At 43.6% G+C, this 26513-nt stretch overlaps 2 protein-coding genes across 4 annotated transcripts in view; both read right to left on the reverse strand.

Moving 5' to 3' along the window:
- ap1g2 (adaptor related protein complex 1 subunit gamma 2) overlaps positions 1-3787 on the reverse strand; it is a 38281-nt gene extending 34494 nt beyond the window's left edge. For both annotated transcript variants that reach the window (XM_079512452.1, XM_079512451.1), the window contains exons 1-4: positions 3634-3787; positions 2486-2712; positions 1624-1748; positions 331-472 (exon numbers count right to left, since the gene is read on the reverse strand). In XM_079512452.1, coding sequence (XP_079368578.1) covers positions 331-472; positions 1624-1748; positions 2486-2686 — 468 coding nt within the window. In that variant the 5' untranslated portion in view covers positions 2687-2712; positions 3634-3787. The remainder of the gene's footprint in view (positions 1-330; positions 473-1623; positions 1749-2485; positions 2713-3633) is intronic.
- A 2019-nt stretch (positions 3788-5806) lies between these two features.
- slc7a8b (solute carrier family 7 member 8b) lies at positions 5807-26073 on the reverse strand. Of its 2 annotated transcripts, none has more exons than XM_079510235.1 (12): positions 25936-26073; positions 23821-24022; positions 20559-20763; positions 19909-20060; positions 17765-17890; positions 15091-15244; positions 14705-14828; positions 13766-13869; positions 10172-10268; positions 9106-9255; positions 7296-7473; positions 5807-6765 (listed from the first exon to the last, which is right to left on the reverse strand). In XM_079510235.1, the coding sequence occupies exons 2-12, from the start codon at positions 23945-23947 to the stop codon at positions 6641-6643; spliced, it is 1542 nt and encodes a 513-aa protein (XP_079366361.1). In that variant the 5' UTR covers positions 23948-24022; positions 25936-26073; the 3' UTR covers positions 5807-6640. The 2 variants fall into 2 exon arrangements, with proteins under 2 accessions (XP_079366361.1, XP_079366360.1); XM_079510234.1 differs by having other exon boundaries at positions 19909-20159.
- Between the last annotated feature and the right edge of the window lie 440 nt (positions 26074-26513).

Consider the following 26513-nt stretch of genomic DNA (forward strand, 5'->3'; position numbering starts at 1 on the left):
TTAGTGAGGATAAATGATATGCAGATAGGTGCGGTCCTTGATTGAATGATTGTCTATGCACATGGTAAGAAGACAAAAGGTGCTTCACCACATTTATGAATGTACTTTGTTCCTTATTTTATACTAGTCTATAACCTTATACAAACAGTTGTTGTAAATTAAAATAGATATAACATAAACACACACACACACACACACACACACACACACACACACACACACACACACACACACACACACACACACACACACACACACACACACACACACACACACACACACACACACACACACACACACACACACACACACACACACACACCTGCTCACCTTCTTCTTGATGTAGGAGTTGGAGGAGTGAAGCAGCCGGTCGATCTCTGGAGCCAGGTCCCTGCACATCTCAGCGGAACCCATACAGGCCAGCGTGCACAGAGCCAACGACTGGACATACTGACTGCTGTGGGCCAGGTCACTGCAACAGGGAACACAGTCTTCAGAATAAGGAATTGATTGATTGATTGAAGATTGTGTGCACATCTCAATGCCTATATTTAGGCCAGGTGCTGGAAGTCAGGCATCAAGGCAAACATCAAAGAAGAGAAAGAACATCCGCACATCCACGGGGGTCCCCAGTTCAAGGCAACAAATTGCTTGCCTCTAAATAAAGTAAGTCTCGGAGCTCTAGAAACTGGTGTGCAGATGTTCTTTCTCTTCCTTGATGATTGAATACTTTAACCATTCTGGGCGGGAACCCCTTTTGGTGTTTTAAGCATTATGTTATACTTTAGCTATTGAAAAATAGCAGATCTCCAAGCTCTTTTGAAAAATCGTGAAAATGTGGCGCAAATCTTGGAACATATATTCTTTCAGAGCCAACATTTTTAATACAAATCTTTGCTTCTGAGGGGTTACTGGAATAACATATTTTCAAATGTATGTATGTATGTCAGGGTAAGAATGGTGGTCCCTTATTATCTGTTGATGGTGACGTAACTAAGGCACGTTTCAAGGTTGGTATATAAGGTCAATAACGGGTCTAAAGGATGTAGAACAGCAGTTGTATTTGCGCGCTACTTGTGTGCAAGGCGCACGTTGGCACCTCGACAGAGTGCATTTCTAGGTGAGATTATTTTGTGATAGCTGATTATTTGACGTTTGCCTGACTTGCTTTAACCCATTTTGACCTGAGATCAGATTCTAAAAATGTCTTCTACATCCTGACAGTTTTCTGAAAAAGCTATGTTTCTATGTCAGTCGTTCTTCGATTTTTCAAAAATAGCAGACCTACAAGCTCGTAGCGCGCCACTCGGTGGCGCTACGAGATTGTAGATCTGCTATTTTTCAATAGCTAAAGCATAACATAATGCTAACACCAAAAGGGGTTCCCGCCCAAAATGGGTTAATTCTCTCGTCTGGCCTCTTTCCCACACAGCCAGATTATCTCAATCCGATTGTTCTAGACCTAGAATGTCTGGCTGTCTCTGAGCCCTGTCTGCCTGTCTCCTGTCTCCTGTCTCTGAGCCCTGTCTGCCTGTCTCCTGTCTCTGAGCCCTGTCTCCTGTCTCCTGTCTCTGAGCCCTGTCTGTCTGCCTGTCTCCTGAACGCCCTCCATCCCGTCCTTACTTCTTGATGGAGTTGGTGATGAGCAGGCTGGCGTCTTGCTTCTCGTCCAGCAGCATCATGGCTCCCAGGTAACCCACGCGCTTCTCGCTATAGCGAGGACTGGCTATCAAACGAACACACTCCATCTGAGGCAAAAGAATGACGATAGAAGGTTTTAGTCACGGAGCAAAACGTATCTGAAGATCAAGATAGATGTTGGGCCGATGAATAATGAGGCAACAAAGCTGTAACTTCCAGACAACTGTCCGAAAGAAGAGAAAAGAACAAAGATTACTGCATCAAAAGTAATCAACAAACTATACTATAAAAACTGGTCAAACATTGGCCACGTCTAGAAAGCGGAATGCGAGGTGTTGTGAGCTTGTTAGAATATTTATATGTATCTGTGGAGTCCAACTAAATGTATTAGATTATGATTATGTTAGGGGGGTCCCCAGTTCATATACGATTATTTTGGGGGGTCCCCAGTTCAAATACGATTATGTTGAGTTCCCCAGTTCAAATGTGATTATGTTGGGGGGTCACGGCCTGAAAAGGTTGACAATGAGCCAGACAAAGTAGGAGGTGGGATAACCAGTCAGTCAGTCAGTCAGTCAGTCAGCCAGCCAGCAAGCCAGCCAGACAGACAGCCAGACAGTAAGCCAACCAGCCAGTCAGTCAGTCAGTAAGCCAACCAGCCAGTCAGTAAGCCCAGTCAGCCAGTCAGTAAGTAAGTCAGTCAGTCAGCCAGCCAGCCAGCCAGCAAGCCAGCCAGCCAGACAGACAGACAGTAAGCCAACCAGCCAGTCAGTCAGTAAGCCAACCAGCCAGTCAGCCAGCCAGTAAGCCCAGCCAGCCGCCCGGGACAGTAAATCCGCCTCACCTGACCAAAGTGAGCAGGGTAACCCAGCATGTGCACATAGAGGAGCTTGGCCAGGTTGTGAGAGCGCCCTCCGTTGTCGGCCTGCCTGAACTGCGCCCGGATGGCAGCACATTCCCTCTGGATGACACCCCGCTCCTCGCCCTGGGTCCTGGCGGAGCGGATCACCCTGATCATCTCCTGCAGACGCACTGATGGAGACATGCTGGCTGCTGCTCTCAGCTCTCTCTCTGTGTGTGTGTGTGTGTGTGTGTGTGTGTGTGTGTGTGTGTGTGTGTGTGTGTGAGAGTGCATGTGCGAGAGAGAAAAGAGAGAGAGAGACACAGAGAGTGAATGAGGGGTGGAAATGTTGGGAAAATGTTGAAAGACAAAAAAATGGATATGCATATATGACATAAAGCAAGTATATATTAATATCTAGAACAGTGTGTATAGTTACAGTACATGTATAAAAAACTAAAAAGTAATTGAAATGTAGGCTATTGTCTTTATACTTCCCAGATAAGGGCTGCTAGTGTTTCTAATATATAATACAGACAGGCATAAAGCCAGTATTAACATCAGATTAACATAACAGTGTATACTAGTTATGTCTAAAAAACAACAACAACAAAGTGATTGAAAGGTATCGGCTATTGTTTTATACTACCTAGATAGAAGGGGCGGCTGCGAGTGTTTTCTAATATAATGTTATAACACAGCTTTACAACAACCTGACATTTATACTAAAACAGCAAAGCAATACTATTGAACACAAATAAGTGATCGGCAAAGAAGTCAGCCATGGTGGCAGGCAGCTTAATTTCTACTAGAGGCTCATTCACAACACAGCCGCCATGCAAAGATATAAGACAGCTTAATAAACATGCTTATGAAGCAGGAACAGCAGAACAAAGTTGTCTAAAAGAAGCATTCAACTTCATAATCAATCATTGGCGAAACAGCAGCAGACAGAGAGAGAGAGAGAGAGAAATGAACCAGCCAGGCAGCATCTATGCTGTCAAAGCAAGCTCCACAACATAAAGCTAGCCTACAGGCTACGTTATAAGCTAGCTTGACAGTTCCATTGATCGAGACGAGGAGGCAGGCAGGGGGAAATTCCTCGGGAAGGAACTATAACTAAAAAGGAACCGTATTAAATAAAAACGTACCTGATGACGTCTGCAGCCCCGATATGTCCAAGATGTTAAAATGAATTGAAAGAATGGAGCAGAGCTTCAGCCGTCGACAGACAGACAGACTGCTGGCTGGCTGTATGAAGCCTACAGTGAGTGGGACAGTGTAGTGTTGTTACTGTATGTTGGTGGTGATGATGGTTCATAGGAGGCTCTCGGTTGGGTTTTTTTCTTTAATGCATTTTACTTCCGCAATTTGATCTGTCACTGTGCGTAGACTCCGCCCCCTTGTGGTAAACTATGCGTCTAGGTGAATCAACAGGTGAATTAAATATTCATAAAGCATCAGATGTAGTAACTCTGTAATGCACTAATTAATGGACGGTGTCACCGTTTGCATTAATTGGGCCCTTCGTTCTCCGACTGTACTAAATGTATCCCATACTGATCCCTTTTTTACTTTCTTTAAAGGGATAGTTCAGATTTTTTTAATTTAAGTTGTATGAAATACTTGCCATTAATATAGTGGTTGCAACTGTATTAATTGATTGCCCGAGTCCTGTGGTGGGAGTTCTGCTCTGGTTTTGGTGAAATATCAAGTAGTTCCGGTCATTTTGTGGGGGGCACTGGGGGCCACGCAGTAAAAGTAAATTAATCCACAAAACTAACGTCATTTGTATTGTTGACCTATTTCTAAAATATTAGTGCAACTTTCGTTCTTTTTTTACCCCTCTATCACACAGAACTATGTTTTTTGTGTCCATATCACTACGCCCAAAAAATAGTTCCATGTGATAGAGGGGTCAAAGTTGAACGAAAGTCGCGCTAATATTTTAGAAATAGGTCAACAATACAAATGACGTTCGTTTTGTGGATTCATTTACTTTTACTGCGTGGCCCCAGTGCCCCCCACAAAATGACCGGAACTACTTAATATTGACCAAAACCAGAGCAGAACTCCCACCATGGGACTCGGGCAATCAATTAATACAGTTGCAACCACTATATTAATGGCAAGTATTTCATACAACTTAAGTTCAAAAAATCTGAACTATCCCTTTAACTGTATATATGATAATTTCCTCTTTTGTGTAGTGTATACCGGTATTTGTACGTCTTTAAATGTTATGATGAATTGAAAATGGAGGACCGTGATATGATGTCTTTAATAGTGCCTTTTCTGGGTTTTATCCTCGTGGCAGTTTTTTGTTTTGACCTGTAAGCCTACCTTAGTTTGAACTGTATACTCGTTCTACAAACTGTGAATAAAAAATTCAGTCAGTCAGTCAAACCAAATGGACCCTTAAGGGTGGGTACATTTAACAATTGTACACTCCTGGGTTTAAATTACCTTAAAAACGTTGCTGTGTTGCCATTCTGAAAATGAAAAGGCCACAGAACATCTTCACTGGTCCATCAATCAATTGGTTATACTGTATTTACTTGATGTCTGGATTAGTAGACTTAATTACTACTGTGACCAGAAGGATGCTATACATGCTCACACTATACTTTGAGCTACTTTAAAAATGACCAGCTCAACCAGATCTACCCACCGGTGGGGTGGCGGTGGCTCAGGGGTAGAGTGGCCGGATGGCAACCACAAGGTTGCCAGTTCGAACCCGGGCTCCCTCAGTCAGCGTCAAAGTGTCCTTGAGCAAGACACCGAACCCCTAATTGCCCCCGATGTGCTGGTTGGTGCCGTGCATGGTTTCTGCCACCATTGGTGTATGAATGGGTGAATGTAATGCATTAATCTATGTAAAGCGCCTTGGATAAAGGCGCTATCTAAATGCACCATTTACCATTTTACCCACCAAGAATATATATATATATATATATATATTATCCCATTGCTGAAAATAGTTACATATAAGACAAACACACTTGGAATGAAAATAGAGGGGGGAAATGGAATTGGTAGGGCAAAACACTAACAAAGTATTGCATGTTGGGTTTGAGCTCGCAGGCATTTTTTATGTCAATCAAGTGAAGTCACCTTAATTCAAGTGGCAGATCCCAAAAACAGTTTTGGATTCATATAAATGATATATGTTTTAGGGGCATGTCATGTGGTCTTACCTGCACACAGCCTGTATGATCTACTCGTAGATCACAATCTCCCTTTTGGGCACCCCTGCTATACACATTCCCAGCAACCAAATCGAAGCTGTCACAGAAGCATTTCAAAAGTAGGCGGACACAATGGTGGTTGTGCAAATCGCTGTATTGAGATGAAGTCATTTAGAGCAGGCATCCTTCACAAGGTGACAAGACCGTGTTCAACAACAGGACCACAATGGAAACAAGCCCCCATTAGGGCTCTATGGGTTATCCCGTTAGGATCGTTGTAAAATCGTATCACTGTACTGTTTGCAAACTGTATGTGTGCTCTCATCTTACATCACATTCCGTGCTCAGCCAATCAAATCATCACATTCCGTGCTCAAACGGACATACACAAAAAGCTGTGCATAGGAGGGGCTAGCACCCCTCGAAAAAGGCTCAAATAAATATGTGCTTGAAAAGATTTAGATAATGTGTGTTCACAATCCTCTTACCATGACAGTTAATATGATGAAAGCATTTTGGTAACATTTCCAATGACGTTTGACTTAAATTACAGGTGATGAATTTAAAGGGGCTAAAATTAATAAACCATTTGTGAATAACAAACATGACAGTGTTATGATGACGCAAAACACACAATAAATAATTTACACATGCAAACAATAGACAAAAAGAACACAATATTAAAGATGTGACATTTACTGTGAAATGGCCACGTGGTCGTTTTCCGTTCACAACAAGCGGTATTGCATTGTACACTCCTGACGCAAGTAGGCAGCATTACTCTGAGGCAGTGGTGTTCAGGATTAAGACAAGTCAACGACTTTCAGTGAGATCTTTTTACAATTTGCATTCAGTGAACACGTCACTGTCCCTCTTTTCTAGAAGTCTTCGCTTGGGTTTTAACCCGCATATATATGCAGTGTGAGCGAGTCTCTCTTGTTGTTTGTCGTCACGCACACGACACGTTCGATCAGCTGGTTTTGACCTTGGAATCGTCTTCGTCATCCTCTCCCTCGCTTCCTGTGGGCACCCGGGCCGCCGTCATGACTGGGTACACCACATAACAGAACCGTTGGCACAGATGGGTAATCTTACCTGCGTGGAGTAGGAAGAGAAGAGAATGGTTGGATTATCATCATCATATGTTTGAAAGCGCAATCCTGCCTTGAGCATTGGGTGGGGGTGGGGTCCCTCAAAATGTTCTCCTGATGCATTTGACTGCATCCACATTCCATTCAGTTAAAAGTATACACAGAATAAAGCAGTTGTTTGTGTAGTTGTATTTGCACCAATCTCTACAATAGACAATAACAGAATACATAATAATATGAGCATAATAATTACAACTTACACAGTGAGAGTAATCACAGTAAATGGCATGAACCCTAGTCAACCAACCAACAGGGTAAGTGGTCAAGTAAATAGTGCAAACAATACTGACCCGGCGACCATTTTGCTCTCATGTCATACTCAGGGTGTGACATGAGAGCCCAGAGTATGACATAAAAGCCGTTATGTGAATATTGTCAACACTACACATTGTGTTCACTGTTCAGTGAACACAAAACACTATGGGGACGACGGACAACCATATTGACTTTAAAGTTAAAAAGTAATTTCCGTACCAACAGCAGCATCAAAGCACTGCGGCTTGTTCTCCCAGTAGACTCCCAGGAAGTAGACGGGGACGCCAGTCATCATGATGGCCAGACCGACTCCACACACCACAGGCTCTGAGTAGAGCGAGAACACCAGCAGGAAGGCCCAGAACAGCAGGTATATCACGGGCCATATTAAGCTCACCTGCGGGCAAAGAAAGAGATGGACGACCAATTGTATGGTGCAACAGAGTATAGGTGGCCTAGACACTCTCCTAAGCGTTTTCCCACATGGAATGGCAGATGACGTAGACTTGTAGAGCGATCATCCGGGTTTGCCTTAACCCATTTTGGTGTTTTAAAGCATTATGTTATACTTTAACTATTGAAAAATAGCAGATCTACAAGCTCAAAGAACGCTATGAACTTGTAGGTCTGCCATTTTTGAAAAATCGTGAAAATGTGCCTCAAATCTTTGAATATATATTATTACAGAGTGAACATTTTAACTCAAATCTTTGCTTCTGGGGAGGTCCCTGGAACAACATATTTTCAGATGGGGGGGGGGGGCATATTACATATCATTTTTGGGGTCCTTGACATGAAATATTGAGCACCACTCATACAGAAACATAAGGTTTTTCAGAAAACTGTCAGGATTTTGAAGACATTTTTTAAATTTCAACATCAGGCCTAAATGGGTTAACCCATTGGGTAAATTTCAACATCAGGCCTAAATGGGTTAACCCATTGGGTAACCCAATGGGTTAACCCATTTAGGCCTGAACACCTATACGTTGTTATATCTTTCAAGACAGGAACACCATTATCTATTAATTATTTTTCTTCTTCAGAAAACTTACCGTAGTCAGGCGTTTTTAGAATTGGCCTCAGGTCTAAATGGGTAAATATGAGGCTTTTTAAAAATCGCATGAATCGTTGGGCATTCATTAATATAGCCGATTATTTTCTTCACATCTACAAGCTCATGCATTATGAGCTTGTAGATCTACCATATTATCATATGACAAAGTGTATGTGACTTAAGTGTAGATCTACCATATTATCATATGACAAAGTGTATGTGACTTAAGTGTAGATCTACCATATTATCATATGACAAAGTGTATGTGACTTAAGTGTAGATCTACCATATTATCATATGACAAAGTGTATGTGACTTAAGTGTCTAAGACCAGATTGCTGATGCTGTACTGTACATTATATCATGATTCATGTCATGAACTGTTGTACCGTCAGAAGTCGATGAAAATAAATGTACACACACATGCACCGGAGAGTAGAGTCTTAGCTTTATCATGATGACAACATGATTTCATTTACTCAAACTATTTGAACAGGTAATATAAATTATGGCCTTCTTGTGTTGAGTTTGAATCATGAACATCTAAAGCTGCTCATGATGTTCACGCTTTTATTAATTCATCTTCATAGGGAATCATTTGACTGTCTTTACGATTACGACTAGTCTATCCACAAATCTTACAAAGTCGTCTTCCAAGTTGAAAAAACTATATTGTCATCTTTTAAACTGTTAATCTACATGTACAAGCTTCAAAAGTTTACTACTTTACTTTTTATTTAAAAAAAAAAGTATGGGCACTTTGTGAACAAAATCGTGCAGTGTACGCCAACATTTCCTTTACTTTTCTTTCCAACTAGGGACCTATGATTGACTGCCATAATGTAAAATAAATGCTTTGTGTTTTGGATATATGACGACAGTGTCATATTTTTCGGGTAGCTACAGCAAATCAAAATGGGATCTGCAAAAGTCCCGACCAATGAGCTGGTCCGACAGAGGTCTGATCTTTACCTTGATAGGCCGAGGTAAATCAGGCTCTTTGATGCGCAGCACAATTTGCCCAGCGACAGTGACCCCGTAGAAGAGGTAGTTGATGAAGCCCACGTAGTTGATGAGTGTGTAGATGTCGCTGGTGCACAGCATCAGGAGTGTAGAGATGACCTGAGCAGGAAGAGATGAAACATAGTTGATGAGTGTGTAGATGTCGCTGGTGCACAGCATCAGGAGTGTAGAGATGACCTGAGCAGGAAGAGATGAAACATAGTTGATGAGTGTGTAGATGTCGCTGGTGCACAGCATCAGGAGTGTAGAGATGACCTGAGCAGGAAGAGAGGAAACATAGTTGATGAGTGTGTAGATGTCGCTGGTGCACAGCATCAGGAGTGTAGAGATGACCTGAGCAGGAAGAGAGGAAACATAGTTGATGAGTGTGTAGATGTCGCTGGTGCACAGCATCAGGAGTGTAGAGATGACCTGAGCAGAAAGAGAGGAAACATAGTTGATGAGTGAGTAGATGTCGCTGGTGCACAGCATCAGGAGTGTAGAGATGACCTGAGCAGAAAGAGAGGAAACATAGTTGATGAGTGTGTAGATGTCGCTGGTGCACAGCATCAGGAGTGTAGAGATGACCTGAGCAGGAAGAGAGGAACGCTGTTAACTGGTGCACAGCATCAGGAGTGTAGAGATGACCTGAGCAGAAAGAGAGGAAAGCTGTTAACTGGTGCACAGCATCAGGAGTGTAGAGATGACCTGAGCAGGAAGAGAGGAAAGCTGTTAACTGGTGCACAGCATCAGGAGTGTAGAGATGACCTGAGCAGAAAGAGAGGAAAGCTGTTAACTGGTGCACAGCATCAGGAGTGTAGAGATGACCTGAGCAGAAAGAGAGGAAAGCTGTTAACTGGTGCACAGCATCAGGAGTGTAGAGATGACCTGAGCAGGAAGAGAGGAAAGCTGTTAACTGGTGCACAGCATCAGGAGGGTAGAGATGACCTGAGCAGAAAGAGAGGAAAGCTGTTAACATGGGCATGAAAAGAGAGGGCATTTTGAGGACATTTGGAGTGTGTACATCAGGACTCACAGTGAACAGCAGGGCTGGGATAGGCGTGCAGCGTTTGACATGAATCATAGCCAGCAGGCGTGGAAGATGGCCCTCCCTTGCACCAGCAAAGAACAGCCTGAGAGAGAGAGAGAGAGAGAGAGAGAGAGAGAGAGGGAAAAATGCATGAGAAAGAGAGCCAGAAAAACAGATAAACATGTAAAAGAATATCATTACATTTTCAGTTGAAGACATGTCTGGTGGGGTGACATATTTGGCTTAGCGGATAGCTGTGGACATCTGCTGAACAGAAGGTTTTGGGTTTGATTTCTGAATCCTTTCTTTCTGTCCCTAATTCGAGGAAGAGATATTTTGGGGTGCCTGATGGCACTGGGAGTTAGTGCACTGACCACATGGTCCTTGGTCACAAGAACCAGAGTTTGAAAAAGACTCCTGTCATGTTCTTTTCTCATCTCTCTAGCCCTCTCCTGTCCAACTCTATTGTCCTGACTTAGATCATAAAAAAGGCACATCATATCTGTAACCAATTTCACCCTGGCGTCCCTATACAGTATTTAGCACGTCAGTATGTGGACGAATGGAAACAATTGTCCGACAATTGTGGCAAAGATAGCCGATCGACAAGCTTGCAATGCGGTGAGGCTATACAATCAGTTATTTTAGCCTTCCGTTTTATAACGAAGTATATCAGGCTTAAGTGGTTAAAATAAAATGTTATCATTAACAATTTTCCGTTATGCTTTGTCACTGAAGCATGAATTGGGCTTTACTTCAGGATCTCCTTCAGAATCGATTTCAAACTCCATATACAAACAAGGCTACAAACACTTTTATAGATTAGCAGTCATTGCCAACTCCTATTAATATTGCTGCTGCCAATTATATTTTGCTGTTTATTGAAATGTTTTCTGCTGCTTATTTTCCTGTAAAGCACTTTGCAATGCAATTTTGAAAGGTGCTAATAAAGATTTATTATTATTAGTAGTAGTAGTATTATTTACTGTTCACACAGAATGTTCCTGCAAGGTGTGGAAGCATCCCAGGGAGAGCCGTTTCACATGACATATTACCGTGAGACACGTGGCTCACTGGAAAGTGGCAGACAGTGTGAATTTATAACATAGGAATAAATGTGGATGCATGTGGGTGAAATGTGAGTGCGTAATGAGAGGCCTGCCATCTTTATCCAGTGGGATCGTCTTCCCAGAATAAAATACAGCTCCACACAATGTATAGGCCTAGTAAAGCAGTCGTATTCTTGGGTCTGTGTATTGCAATACTGCAGTAGATAAGATACACCTGGTGGAGAGGAAAAAGAAAATAACTATGCTAAGTATGTACCAGGGTATGCTGGTTAGGTGACCATACTGTACAAACCACATGTATTGATAGTGAACCAAGCCGAATAGCAAGTTCACATGCACATGTTTTAGTCTTATAACATTAACTATTTATAAATTATTCTGGTGAAGGTGTATCTATTTAGCCACTGACTAATACTATGGTCCTACTGTACACTCTGGAACAAAATACCTGCCCACCTAAGCTCAACTGGTGTCCTCTTCCTATTCACTCAGGCCTGGTTAGTGTGTGTAACCATCTGTCCATTGTGCGTCCCCGTTTTTAACTACCCAGTTTCGCACCAGTGAGGGGAGGGAGGGGCTAGCCCACACCGTGCAGTCAGCGCACACAGAAGTCAAGGCAGACGGCTGTGGAACGTGAACTTGTGAAGCAACAACGTGTTGAAAGAAACAACACGAATAAAAACTTCGGCGAAAACAGAAGCCCAACACGAGCATAAAGGAAACATTCAGTCGAAATGTCCAGCTTGCTAAATCACAACAACTACTACTACTCTGGTGTTGAAACTTCGAATTTCTCTAACTATCGGTATTAAATAATATAGCCTTTCCATAGGAGTATATTTGTCCAAGAAGAACACAGGCAGTAGCATATTAAGTTATGTTTGTAATAACTAAAACATTATAGTGGCTATAGGCTATTATGGGGAATGTACACTACCTCGTTTACCTCAGAGAATGTTTTCATTCTGGATACAACCATAAAATGGTCTATGGTCGAATCTAATGGAATACATTGATGATCAAATGCAGCAGTTTTGACGATTCAACTAACTGTAACTAGGGCCGTCGCCCCCCCCCCCCCGCCCCTCCCTCCCCTTACTGGTGCGAAACGGGGTAGTAAAAACGGGGACACATCCATTGTACCAAGACATCAGAGACACAGACTTCCCACAGATTACAATCACCCACAGAGATTTTGAAAACATGACTAATGACAAAAGAAAACTCCCATATCTGCTGGGCGAAGTCCAAAAATGTGCAAACACAGCAGCAAGATTTGTGAGCTGTTGTGATAGGAGAAGGATATCAAATGGAACACAACCACTCTAAAGACTAATCATTGTGTGTATTCCTGCACCATCTACATCGAGTGATGTAGAAATTGATTTATTGAAGATTCTGACTTTCAAATGTATAATTATTGTTTTGATTGTATTTTGTTGTATTGTGCTTTGGCAATGTACCGGTAAACGTATGTTTTCTCATGCCAATAAAGCCCTTTGAATTGAATTGTGTGTATAAACAATTCAAGTAAAGTTTGAAAATGACAGGAGATAGTACGAGTTGACTTTAGAGAGAATTGCCAACCACTGTTGTCTTCATCTGCCAAGTCAAGACAGGGTTTCAATGGTTTCTTCCATTCCATTTCTTTTGTTTTGTTTTCTGGAGGTAAAAAGTTCATAGTGTCATCACACAATATGACAGGTAGACTGAATTCGCTCTCGCACAGTCTGACAAGCACTAGACAATTTGTCCCTTTACCAGAGTGTGATACTGTTATGCAATTCTCAATCCTAAAATGGCCAAAAATCTGTGTCAATGGCTGAGGAGGTAAAGAGGCCACTTGGGAATAAATCGGATGGTTTGCGGTTCGATCCGCGGCTCCCGTGGGTTAGAGTCCAAGTGTACTTGGTGATACGATCAGCAGAGAGGGTGATTGGCTGCCCTTTGCCCCCCCTTGAGGCCCTGTTTAGGAGTAGGGCTTTGAGGAGGGCCAGGAAGATCATGGCTGACCCTGCACACCCAGGTCAGTGTTTTGGCCCCGCTTCCCTCAGGCAGGAGGTTTGCTTCCCTAAAGACTATGAAGGCCCGACATTCAAACAACTTTTTCCCCACGTCTATCCGGCTCCTCAATGCTGCTGGTGGACTCCACCCCCTGAGCCCCTTCTATCCCCCCCTCCACCCCCACTCAGAGTGGAATGGACTGACTCGTGCTCTGAACTGACCTGAACACTTTCAACTCTCCGCGCTTTAAATTTATTCACTATTCATTGCACTATGTCTGTTTTGCACTTGTCCAAATGTTGTAACTGCACTCCACATTCCACACCAAATTCCTAACAGGTTTACATTTCATGGCAATAAAGGCTTCCGATTCTGAAAACACTGCACACCTATTGTTAACTGCTCCCATTGAGCAGGTTGGTGCCTTGCATGGTTCCATCAGTGTGTGAATGCGTGTGTAAATGGGTGAATGTAATGCCATTGTAACATAGGATAAGATGAATTGCAGGGCAGAGGACACACTGACCGCGAGGAGGTGAAGAGGGAGCCATTGACCCCACCGAAGGTGGACAGCGCCACAGAGATGGGCATGATCCATGAAAACATTCCTAGCAACTTATCTCCAAAGGTCTGAGAGGAGAGAGTTAAAGAGACGGAGAAGACAAAAAGGAAAATGTTTCAAAAAATACTGACCATAATGGTGGCCATTTTGATGAAAAACCTCAAATGCACTGTACATTCTTGCCGTCAGGCAGCATAACCTCCATATTACATCTTTTTAGTTTTTTGTTTCATAAAACGAAAACAATGCCCTGCTTAATACTTTGTCATATGACAGTATCCCACAAAGGTAACGCAGATAGCACATCTACATTTAGGACTGAGGCTGAATGTTGATACTGTGTAACTTAACCCATTTTGGACTGAGGTCGATAAAAAAAGGCTTCTAAATCCTAACATTTTTCTATGTCAGTGGTGCTCAACCTTTTTCATATCAAGGACCCCCAGTATTATCTCCACATAACCCCATCTCAAAATATGTTGCTCCAGGGACCCCCCAGAAGCCAATATTTTAGTTAAAAATGTTCGCTCTGAAATATATATTCAAAGATTTGTGACACATTTTCACAACTTTTCCAAAATAGCAGACCTGCAAGCTCGCAGAGCTTGCAGGTCTGCTATTTTACAATAGCTAAAGTAGAACAGAATGCTATGCCACCAAAAGGGGTTCCCGCCAAAAATGGGTTAAGAAAGAAAAAATCTATTTTAATGATATGCTCAAAATAGGAAAAGTATGTCTGGGTTTTCTAAAATATTTAACAAATGCAAAGATAACAACAATGACTAAATAATAATAATATTACACTGTTATAACTGTGGGTCCATTTGGAACACAGGTTATTTTTTTCTAATTTCCTGAAAAACAGGCCACATCATCAATAAAACGACCTCGTGTTCTTCTCACCACTGCCACAGCATTGGAGGACAGCAGCTCCTGGGGAGACATGGCAGTGACGTATGCTATGTTGGCAGAGACGTAGACGAACGTGACCAGAGGGATGGAGATGAAGATGGCCCGGGGCAGGTTCCTGTAGGGAGGGAGGGCAGGACGGTTGCCATGACAATATGCTGTAAACTGTTAACTGTTGGACTTCATCCAACATATTTGAGATGAATGAATGTGATAAAAATAATAATAACTTGTGTATATAAAGCCATTCATAATGTGGGTGCCGGTAATATAGTTTCAAAAACTGTCAACACAATCGAGATCAGTTCATCCTAATTTCTCAGTGGAGTATCAAGCGTAACAGCTGGGAGCAACACAAAGACAGGTTTGTCAACTCTCACCTGTATGGGTCAACCAGCTCCTCTGTGACATAATTGAGGAAGTTCCAGCCTCCGTAGGCGAAGGAGCCTTGCAGGAAGGACAGGGCGATTAACCCAACGTCGTAGTCCTGGAAGGTTTCGAAGGCGTGCGCCGGCTCCAGCCAATAGTAATGACCTGCAGGGAAAACAGAAGAAATCATCAACTACTTATTATAGGATTAATGTTGTTTCCCCAAAGGGTATTGGATTCACCATGTCTTCATCTGCTGGGACCTATTAAAAATATTGGCACTTTGGCCATTAGTGTGTGTGGCCACTTTCTTGTTTTTTTCCAAGATTCCCCTCTTCAGTTCTCTCCCGTGGGCCGGCACCGCTACAAGGACTTTGGTGCAGCGTAAGCATCTTTGGGCATAGTTTCCATTTTCAGAAAGAAAGAAAAAAAGAAACATACTGAACTAAATTCCAACTGCTACTGGCATACAGTAGCTTTTACAGGAGACAGAATCAACGAGCATTAGGAGAGCTGGGTTTCCAGGAGACAGAATCAAGGAGCATTAGGAGAGCTGGGTTTCCGTGTGCAAAGGCCCTACTGGCAAAGGTCCAAGCATGACTGTATGAGTTCCTTTCACAACATTACCTATGGGTATTCACTTACACGGCAATGACCAGCAGGGGGCAATATCAGTCATCCCATTTCTGTTATAGTATTGCCATACTGTATAATGAAACTCGACCCATAGGCCTACCCTTCATTTTAGATTGATGCCGTTTACACAAACACAACTCAACTTTATTTACTATGCATTTTATTACAGAGCACACAATTGTGATTGAAGGCGCATAGGCACCAACATACAGTGTAGTCAGTAAGTATGGACATACAATAAAAATATCAGCATGGATGGATTAAAACACTGAGGATAAGGAATACATTTATGGATGGGTGGCATTCCATGTACTGTATGAGTGAGCAAGGCCCGGGTAAGCTAGGTTACACTGTGTGTGTGTGTGTGTGTGTGTGTGTGTGTGTGTGTGTGTGTGTGTGTGTGGTAAAGTGGATGGGATTTGTGAGTGCTGGATGAGAACCAACGAGGGAACTCTAATCCGCCTTCCACGCCGAGATCACAGAAATCCCGTGTCAGGCACGGACGGGGTTGACCGTGTTTGAGCTGCAGTGGTACTGTAGGCACGCCGTTAGCACAATTCATGAGTCTGCCCCCTTTCTGGAAGTCCATGTTGTGACTGCAGGAGAGCTCAACTTTAAAATGACTGGAATTACTGAGAATATTTACCGTTAAGGGTGACAAACACCATCTGACCCTCGGTGGAGCATCCTAATGTGTAGCCATTGGCAATGGCAAGCCCTCTGCCACTCAGGTGGAAGAGCGCATCACTGCATGCCTGGCTGACATCAATGGCAAGCCCTCTGCCACTCAGGTGGAAGAGCGCATCACTGCATGCCTGGCTGACATCAATGGCAAGCCCTCTGCCACTCAGGTGGAAGAGCGCATCACTGCATGCCTGGCTGACATCAATGGCAAGCCCTCTGCCACTCAGGTGGAAGAGCGCATCACTGCATGCCTGGCTGACATCAATGGCTGACACAATGGCACACATGTGGCTAATTTGAGGACTGTACCAGTTTCCCGTTGTATTTTACTGCACTCAAGGCCATCAAGTTTCATCTTCACCGTCAGGGTGGACAACCACGTCTGTTTGATCTACCAGGACCCAAGAGTTCAAAATGTTTTATGCCTATCCGAGTGGATCAGATTTGGGAATTTGGGTGTTAAAGATATTATTTAATTAATCAAGCTTCATTTCTAATTGACATAATGTTTTACTGAGATAATTTGCCCCAAAATCCAAATCGGATCCACTCGGACCGGGATTAAGAGTAGGAAGGCTCGCCCCAAAACTCTCTCGCCACCATTTCTTTGGCAGACCGCTCGCCCCCTGCGGATCTTAGAAAGTGTGTTAGGCATAGTTTTACTGAGGTTAAGTTTAGGAATAAGGTTCGGGTTTGGCACCATTTTAATGAGGTCAGGTTTAGGCATAGTTTACTGAGGTTATGTTTTCAGTGACTACCAGGTGGCGAGCATTACAAGGTCGTTGGATTTGCCCTGGCGTGACTTTGTTTTGGGGCGAGCGTTTTGGTATTCATTGAAAGTGGTTAAAACTCTAATAGAATAGAAAGGACGGTGAACTTCGTCCTAGGCGATTGGGGTGTTAACAGGTCCAGGTCCTGTTGTCTCCTCCCCTAACCTACTCTTCCTACTTGGCTTGGCCTGAAATTAAATTCATGCATGGTGCTAAAATACTAACTTTGTAAATTTTGTTTACACTTTGAGTAACGGCGAGTAAATGGCCATTCACATACCAGTAGCCTAGAAAGGCTTGTCACAATAACTCTAAAACAATGGTAGCAACCGTACAAAGGACAGATAATTTTAAAAGTACTTTATTAAAAACGGTCTCTGTGGTCACATTAAGCACAACTAAATATACAAGCAATAAATAAAGGAAGACATTTTTAGTACCTTAGATAGAGAGGGCGAGAGACAGAGAGACAGCTTGAGTTGGGTAGGAAAGAAAGACACATTCCATATAAAGAGACAGGCTATGGAATGAGGAGGAGACAACAGGAGACAACAGACCAGACACAACAACAGCAAGTCATCTCTAACCTACTCACCTTTGCATATCTGGACAATGCCCATGACTATGATGAGACCCAGGGCTAGCAGCTTGCCAGCAGTGAAGACGTCTTGTACCCGTGTGGCCCAACGCACACTGTAGCAGTTTACCCATGTCAGCAACACTGTGAGGACACAAAGTACACTGTAGCAGTTTACCCATGTCAGCAACACTGTGAGGACACAAAGTACACTGTAGCAGTTTACCCATGTCAGCAACACTGAGGACACAAAGTACACTGTAGCAGTTTACCCATGTCAACAACACTGAGGACACAAAGTACACTGTAGCAGTTTACCCATGTCAACAACACTGAGGACACAAAGTACACTGTAGCAGTTTACCCATGTCAGCAACACTGTGAGGACACAAAGTACACTGTAGCAGTTTACCCATGTCAGCAACACTGTGAGGACACAAAGTACATGACATCTATACTACACTGTAGCAGTTTACCCATGTCAGCAACACTGTGAGGACACAAAGTACACTGTAGCAGTTTACCCATGTCAGCAACACTGTGAGGACACAAAGTACACTGTAGCAGTTTACCCATGTCAGCAACACTGTGAGGACACAAAGTACACTGTAGCAGTTTACCCATGTCAGCAACACTGTGAGGACACAAAGTACACTGTAGCAGTTTACCCATGTCAGCAACACTGTGAGGACACAAAGTACACTGTAGCAGTTTACACTGTAGCAGTTTACCCATGTCAGCAACACTGTGAGGACACAAAGTACACTGTAGCAGTTTACCCATGTCAGCAACACTGAGGACACAAAGTACACTGTAGCAGTTTACCCATGTCAGCAACACTGAGGACACAAAGTACACTGTAGCAGTTTACCCATGTCAGCAACACTGTGAGGACACAAAGTACACTGTAGCAGTTTACCCATGTCAGCAACACTGAGGACACAAAGTACACTGTAGCAGTTTACCCATGTCAGCAACACTGAGGACACAAAGTACACTGTAGCAGTTTACCCATGTCAGCAACACTGTGATGACACAAAGTACATCAACACATCTATACTACATTATAGCTTATAAAGTTATTTGAGTTTAACCCATTTAGGCCTGATGTAAAAAAAAAAGTCTTCTAAATCATGACAGTTTTCTGAAATACCCATGGTTCTCAATATTTCGTGTCAAGAACCCCCAGAATTATCTGTAATTGGCCGCCGACCCCCATCTGAAAATATGTAGTTCCAGGGACCCTCCAGAAGCAAAGATTTGAGTTAAAAACGTTCGCTCTGAAAGAATATATATTCAAAGATTTGTGCCACATTCTCACAATTTTTCAAAGATAGCAGACCTAGTGCCTAGTGACCTATGAGCTTGTAGATCTGCTATTTTAACATAATGCTTGAAACACCAAAATGGGTTGAAAGACTGTCTATTATCTTGTCATTTATTTGTGTTTAAATTGTATGCTATATGTTTACTGTAACCAAGTGGTCATTGAAAAAGAAACCTTCCTGAATAAATAAAGGTGAAAGACAAAGAATACACAGATATTAAAAGGAGATTTTGGTCTTTCTTACCACCAAAGAGCTGGTCCAGGTGTTATTCTGTGCAAAACCCCATTATTGGCTATTTCCCCTACCATAAGCCCTCAATGGGGCGTTGGGTTTTAGTGCTAATTCACTTATTTAGGTAGTAAAAATTGAATTTTCGAGCGATGGAAATAAGCGAATTAGCACTAAAACCCAACGCCCCATTGAGGGCTTATGGTAGGGGAAATAGCCAATAATGGGTTTTTGCACAAAATAACACCTGGACCAGCTCTTTTTGGTGGGGACCCTAACTACAAATAAATTAAGGTAAGAAAGCCTTCTAGTCCGAAATTCTCCTTTAACACTGTAAGCCCCAACGATGCTATATAAAAAATTACTTAATTAATATATATTTTTTCTGTTCTTTTTTCACCTAAACATCATTGATGTTCAGTATTTGTATTTGATAATCATACTGTCCAAGAGCTGACAGTTTGTGAATTGTGCCAACAAACTTAATTTCCACTGAATAATTTCAAGTGCAACTGTATACGAAAAGTTTTTTTTTTTTAAACACAAAACAGTTAAAAAGGTGTATTACACTATCTTTACACGGAGCAGACTTGCTGGGACACTTACGTAGACAGACGGCGGCCAAAAGGCGAAGTGCATTTTCTGGAGGGATGCAGGATGGGAAGAGGGGCTGCAGGACATAGTTGGCAAAGGTGAGTGCAATCACCGCCTGGTTGGTGGGGTAGATCACTAGGACCGCAATGTACAGACGCAGGAACCTGGGGGGACGTGGCAGACAGGAGGGTAATGCTGGGGCACGGCAGACAGGAGGGTAATGCTGGGGCACGGCAACATACTTATGACACACACGCAGGAACCTGGGGGGGGCGTGGGAGACAGGAGGGTAATGCTGGGACACGGCAACATACTTATGACACACACGCAACGTGTGAGAAGAACAGGAGAGCCCTCATAGCTAAATGTAGTTGGAGAACAGAGGAATTAATGAGCAAATTAGCATACAGACTGCCATTATAGTTCTTCATTAGTCTGTAATGTGCACTGGTGGTGCCTTGTTGTGAAGCAGAAAACACAATTAACAGAACTGGGTCAATGACATCCAGGAAAATAATTAGGGATACAAATACTTTACAACAAGGGTGCCACACACAGCCCCACAGACACACACAGACACACAGACACACACACATGCGACAACTTGGGCGACATACTTTACGCCACACTTTTCATAGATACTGGTCATTCGTAGTTCTCACCCAGCAAGTCCTCCGAAGATGTCCTTGACATAAGAGTAGTCCCCACCAGACTTTGGGATGGTCAGACCCAGCTCTGCATAGCAGAGAGCTCCGATGGCCGTGATCACTCCCGTCGAGGCCCACACAATGAGGGCCAAGCCCACCGAGCTGGCATTCTCTAGGACTCCCTTGGGACTCACAAAGATCCCTGAGCCGATGATGTTGCCTGTGGGAGAGCGGCAAAAACATTTGTAAAGGAACACCAGATGGAAGCCGAGGTTCCAGAACAGGACAGCCAGCATTAAGGTCCTTGCAAACGGGGAGCGATAAAACACGCCTATAGTTCATTTTCAATGAGACCTGCGTTTTTGCTCAGAGAAGTCGCGGTGCGACAAACGCAAGCGACTGCACAACGTGCAGTCCCTTGAATTTGTTGCGCGCGTGCTCGTTTCGTACAAACGCCCACGACTCACCAGACCTGGATTCGGTTACGCTTTTTTTTTACTCTTGCGTTGTCACGCCCCTCTTGAGCAGACCTGTAGGTCACCTGTCGTTGATCCAGGCAACAACGTGTGAGTTCCTCGCTCCCCGTTTGCAAGGCCATTTACAGTGAACTGAGAGGTTAGATCAGGACATTGATTGGCATGCAGACATTTTCAGGTGCAGGTGCAATTGAAAAAATCACACCCGTGTGAACTGAGTGGTGTAAGGTTTTATATAGCATGATCAGCTGTGGTCTGACGTAATGAAATCACACCTGGATGTGATTTCACAACTGGCTTTTTTTGTGCAGAAAAAATGAGCATGGTTGCTACGGTCATCCAGTTCACCCGGGTGTGATTTAATTACGTCAGAAATTATTTTGAACATAGCAACCATGCTAATTTTTTCTGCACACAAAAGCCAGTTGTAGGAGTGGTTTACACCACTCAAAAAGGGCACCTTGTTGTGTAGCGTGTGGTACCGCCGGATGCCTGTATGTGACATTTATAGATTTTTGGGCATAAATAATATATTAGCAGCTTTTAATTCAGAATTTGGTCGATGTCACCAGGGGTCCTTGAGGGAGTTCCAGGGGGTCCCAAGCTAAATGATAGTTTGGAACCAAATGTTCCATGGGCCTGTAACTCTGAGAGTGTACAAATGGAACCAAACGGACCCTAGTGGGTCCGTTTGGGTCCATTTGTACACTCTCTTTGATTTTACAATATACATTGGGGGTCCCAGAGATAGAAATGCCATAAAATAGGGGACCGTAGCCTAATTCAGGTCAAACCGGGGGGCCCTTGAAATGAAAATGGATGAAACTCACTGCTAGAGCCGCAAAAACCTTCTCTTATGGGGGTCCCTGGCATAAATTATGTTTTCAAATGGGGGTCCGCGGGCTAATAAATGTCAACTTGGGGGTCCTTGTGTGGGAACCACTGGCATACAGACAGTATGTGTGGTACAGTATGAAAAGCCTTTCATAGGTTGCAATGGTCAAGTCGGCCACTGCAGTTGATTTGTGGACAGGATCAGAGCAGGCTGGTGACGTTTTATTGCAGGATTATACCGTCAGCACTGCAACATTAGGTAAAATATAAGAGGCTGGCCTCTAATTGCACTGCACTCCATTGTCTCCACCAGGCCGAAGGAATGGGGAGAGAGTATGTTTGTCTCCACCAGGCCGAAGGCATGGGGAGAGAGTATGTTTGTCTCCACCAGGCCGAAGGCATGGGGAGAGAGTATGTTTGTCTCCACCAGGCCGAAGGCATGGGGAGAGAGTATGTTTGTCTCCACCAGGCCGAAGGCATGGGGAGAGAGTATGTTTGTCTCCACCAGGCCGAAGGCATGGGGAGAGAGTATGTTTGTCTCCACCAGGCCGAAGGCATGGGGAGAGAGTATGTTTGTCTCCACCAGGCCGAAGGCATGGGGAGAGAGTATGTTTGTCTCCACCAGGCCAAAGGCATGGGGAGAGAGTATGTTTGTCTCCACCAGGCCGAAGGCATGGGGAGAGAGTATGTTTGTCTCCACCAGGCCGAAAGCATGGGGAGAGAGTATGTTTGTCTCCACCAGGCCGAAAGCATGGTTACCAGCTAATCTCCAGCACCGTTAACCCGGTCGATGCCAAACTTTGCACACACATTCCCTGGCTGCCAACGATGAACCTCTGCTGTTCTTTCCAGAACAGCCTTTTATAGCGCCACCAAATGGATCCAAACTCTATCCGAGTGCTGTGCTCTGATTTCACTAAAGTAAACCATGAGTACAAATCAATGTGGACTGCACAGTGCAAGAACTCAAAAACAGTTTGTCAGTGAAATTGAAGAAATGATACGTATCATGGGGCAGCATGAAGGTTATTCTAGTGTACTGGTGGACTCAAAATTAATGAACACATGCAAATACAGGTAGGAGGATGACTCATGAGAATGTACATCTCCTCCATCCAGTGGGGACAGTGGGGAGAATTAGCATACAGACTGCCATTATAATTCTTCATTACTCTATAATGTACACTGGTGGTGCATTGTTGTGAAGCAGAACAGTGCAAACACAATTAACAGAACTGGGTCAATGACATCCAGGAAAAATAATTAGGGAATGCAAATTACTATACATACAACAAGGGTGCATGTAGGCATAGTTTGCAACTTTGCATACACACACCCACCCACTGGTTGGTCAAAATGGTCAAATGTTGATAGAACATGTCTGCTTTCTAGTGCAGCTCTAGTTCGCAGACAGCCATCTGTGCTGCTGACAGTAATGGAAATTGCAAGGAAACATTAGCGAGATTACTTTTTATCGACTTCATGCGCGTCTAAATATCAAATCCCTCGCTGCATAAATGGCACATTAAAATGTGCAAACTTGCTACAATGCACGTTGTCGAGGACGAGGATGGCCCTCCATAAATGGTAAATGGTGCATTTATATAGCGCCTTTATCCAAGGCGCTTTACAGAGATTGTGCATTACATTCACCCATTCACACACACATTCATACACCGATGGTGGCGGAAGCCATGCAAGGTACCAACCAGCACATCGGGAGCAATTTGGGGTTCAGTGTCTTGCCCAAGGACACTTCGACATGTAGACAGGAGGAGCCGGGATTCGAACCACCGACCCATGGATCATTGGACGACCTGCTCTACCTCCTGAGCCACAGCCGCCCTATCCATCATAAAGGAGAGAGGGGGTAAGGTTGGGGGGGAATCAAGTAGTGTGAGGGGGTTGATGGGTTCTACACAGTGGTGTTGAAGCACAGAAAAAAAGGAACAAATAGGTGGACTTACCGACTATAATTCCACAGGCGCTAACCAGGCCAATTTCCTTTTTCAGAGCGACGCCTCCATCACCATCACCACCACCAGACTCCTGTGAGCTGCCACTGGTGCTCCGCTTCCTCTGACTCTTGCTCATCCTGTGCAGTGAAGTGGTTCCCCTCGAGGACGATGTGCCCCGCTTCGTTCCTCACCAGGGCAGGTGGCAGGTTCCCTGGACACACACCCAACCAAGAAACTACTTTTCAACAGGGCAGGTGGCAGGTTCCCTGGACACACACCCAACCAAGAAACTACTTTTCAACAGGGCAGGTGGCACGTTGCCTGGACACACACCCAACCAACCAAGCAACTACTTTTCAACAGGGCAGGTGGCACGTTCCATGGACACACACCCAACCAACCAAGCAACTACTTTTCAACAGGGCAGGCGGTTGCCTGGACACCATAGCCTGGAAACAAATATGAAGAAAACAAAACAATGCCCCCTGGGTAGATAATATCTACGCAGCGATAATAGTCAGGCCATGCCAGGCTATGGACACCAAGCAACTACTTTAATTTCAACAGGGCAGGTGGTGTTATTAATCTACTAATCTAACAAATTAAAACTGTATCTGTGTGACGGCCGGGGCGTGCCTGTGGATTTAATACCTCAATATTGACATCATCACAGCATCATTGCTGTGTCCATGCAGTGATCTACTGCCATGCAGATCATTCCAAAGTCCAGGTCCCTTGTTGAAAAGGACAGGTTGACTTTTGTCTTCGGATGTTAGACTTTGCAATGACAATAATGCCCAAGAATCTCGTCATGCAGCTCCTGCTTATGGGGGGCGTGGGGGCTACATTTTAAAAAGGTCTTATGAAGGAATTCCAGGTCTACTAGTCTAGACAGAGCCTTCTAATATTTGATATAATAAATTCTAAAACGAATAGTAGCCATTACTAGCCAATGAAGGGAGACACAAATGTGTGTCCAGACTCCCCAAAAAAAATGATCAGGCTCCTACTTGGCCTCACCCCCCGAACCCCTGCCCACTTTGACAGGCTGGAATGGCTTAGGGTCGACGACAGAGTACAGCATCTTGCAATGGGTCTGGTCCACAAGATTCGATACTCCACCAAGATACCCATGTACCTGTCTAGATACTTCCTTAATGTTAACGAAGTCCACACCCACAACACCAGAGGGAGTGCAACGAACCATGTACAACCCAGATTCGGCACAAACAAGGGACTAAATTATTTTCGCTCCTATGCCACCAAAATGTGGAACGCCCTACCAACAGTCATTAAGACATGCAAATCCCTGGACTCCTTCAAAACCGCTCTCAAAGGGCACCTACGGACGGCTGCAATTCAAAACTGGCCCCCGTAAAAATCTGAACGCCCCGCCTTTTTTTCCCCTCACTGTATGTCTCTTTTCCCTTTTTACCTCTATGATGAATTCCTGTTCTGTTCTTTGACTTTGACTTGGGTCGTCCACTCAGTTAACAGTCTTTTGTATTGAGTTTGTGCTTGAAATGTACTGTAATTCTGCAAACTGTTAATAAATATTTCAATCAATGTAATGTGTTTTTGTTTTTTTAGTAAAGTAATTCTAATATGGCACATGCATCTATGCATGCAGGCATGCATGCATGCATAGATGTGACAGTTGGGCTAATCAGGCAGCTTCCCATCTGTTGTAGTAGCCTAGTACCCTAAGCCTAGTACAAACTACAGTAGCAAAACAAAAATACAGTACAATTGCTGTGTTGTTGTGGCAATGGTTCCTGAAGCTGAACCTGAATCATGATGCTATAATTAGAAGCAAAACCAGCTCCCAGCATTAATAATTCAGACTAGTGCGACGCGATGGGCTGCAAACCCATCAGCCCGTAGCCATTTCAAATGACCATCAAACTGCACAACTTTAAATAATATTATGTGACGAAGCTGATTTTACTGACACTTTTATTTGTTTTAAAAAGGGGGAGGTACCCGGGCATAATCGTCACTCTAGTCTACCTGTACAACCCACCATACATTTTAAGCAGATAAAGACCTTCAACTTAATCAACTAGTATGTTTGCAATGCAAATACATAACGATTTAAATGAAAGCAAATTAAAAAACACTCACCTCCCCACTTGCAGCTAGAGCACAATACAATGTAACTTGATAGAGGAGCTCCAGTGATAACTAAGTGATGGACTTCATGTTGTTGGGAAGGGGACGGACATAATGCTCTCATGCCGACAGCGGCTGGCTGTGATGAGACACAGATAAACAGAAGAGGCGAGACTGACAGCCGCGTTCGGAAATAGGAAAGCTTGTTATGTTCGACCTATCGGTGGGCCCGAAAACGTCAACATATCCCAAGCCCCTCCCACCACCCAGGGAGTCCATGGTTCTTCTGACCTGTCCAAAATGTATGATAATTGATTGAAGTTTTTATTTCACAGTGCAGAATGGATACATTTCAAAGGAAAGCACACAAGTCAATACAAAAACTCTTACTTTGTGGACGATCCATGATAAAGCCTTACACTTGTTTACAACAGGGTCCACCATTTTCAATTCATTAGAATTGTATGTAGTCACTTCAGTCAGTACAGTACAGTACAGCTTCATTTCATAACCTATAATATGGTGAACACACTAATTCTGATTAATTGAACAAGGTGGACCCTCTTGTAAACAAGTATAATGCTTAATTG

The sequence above is a fragment of the Electrona antarctica genome, assembly GCF_951216825.1.
Source record: "Electrona antarctica genome assembly, chromosome: 1".
NCBI lineage: Eukaryota > Metazoa > Chordata > Actinopteri > Myctophiformes > Myctophidae > Electrona > Electrona antarctica.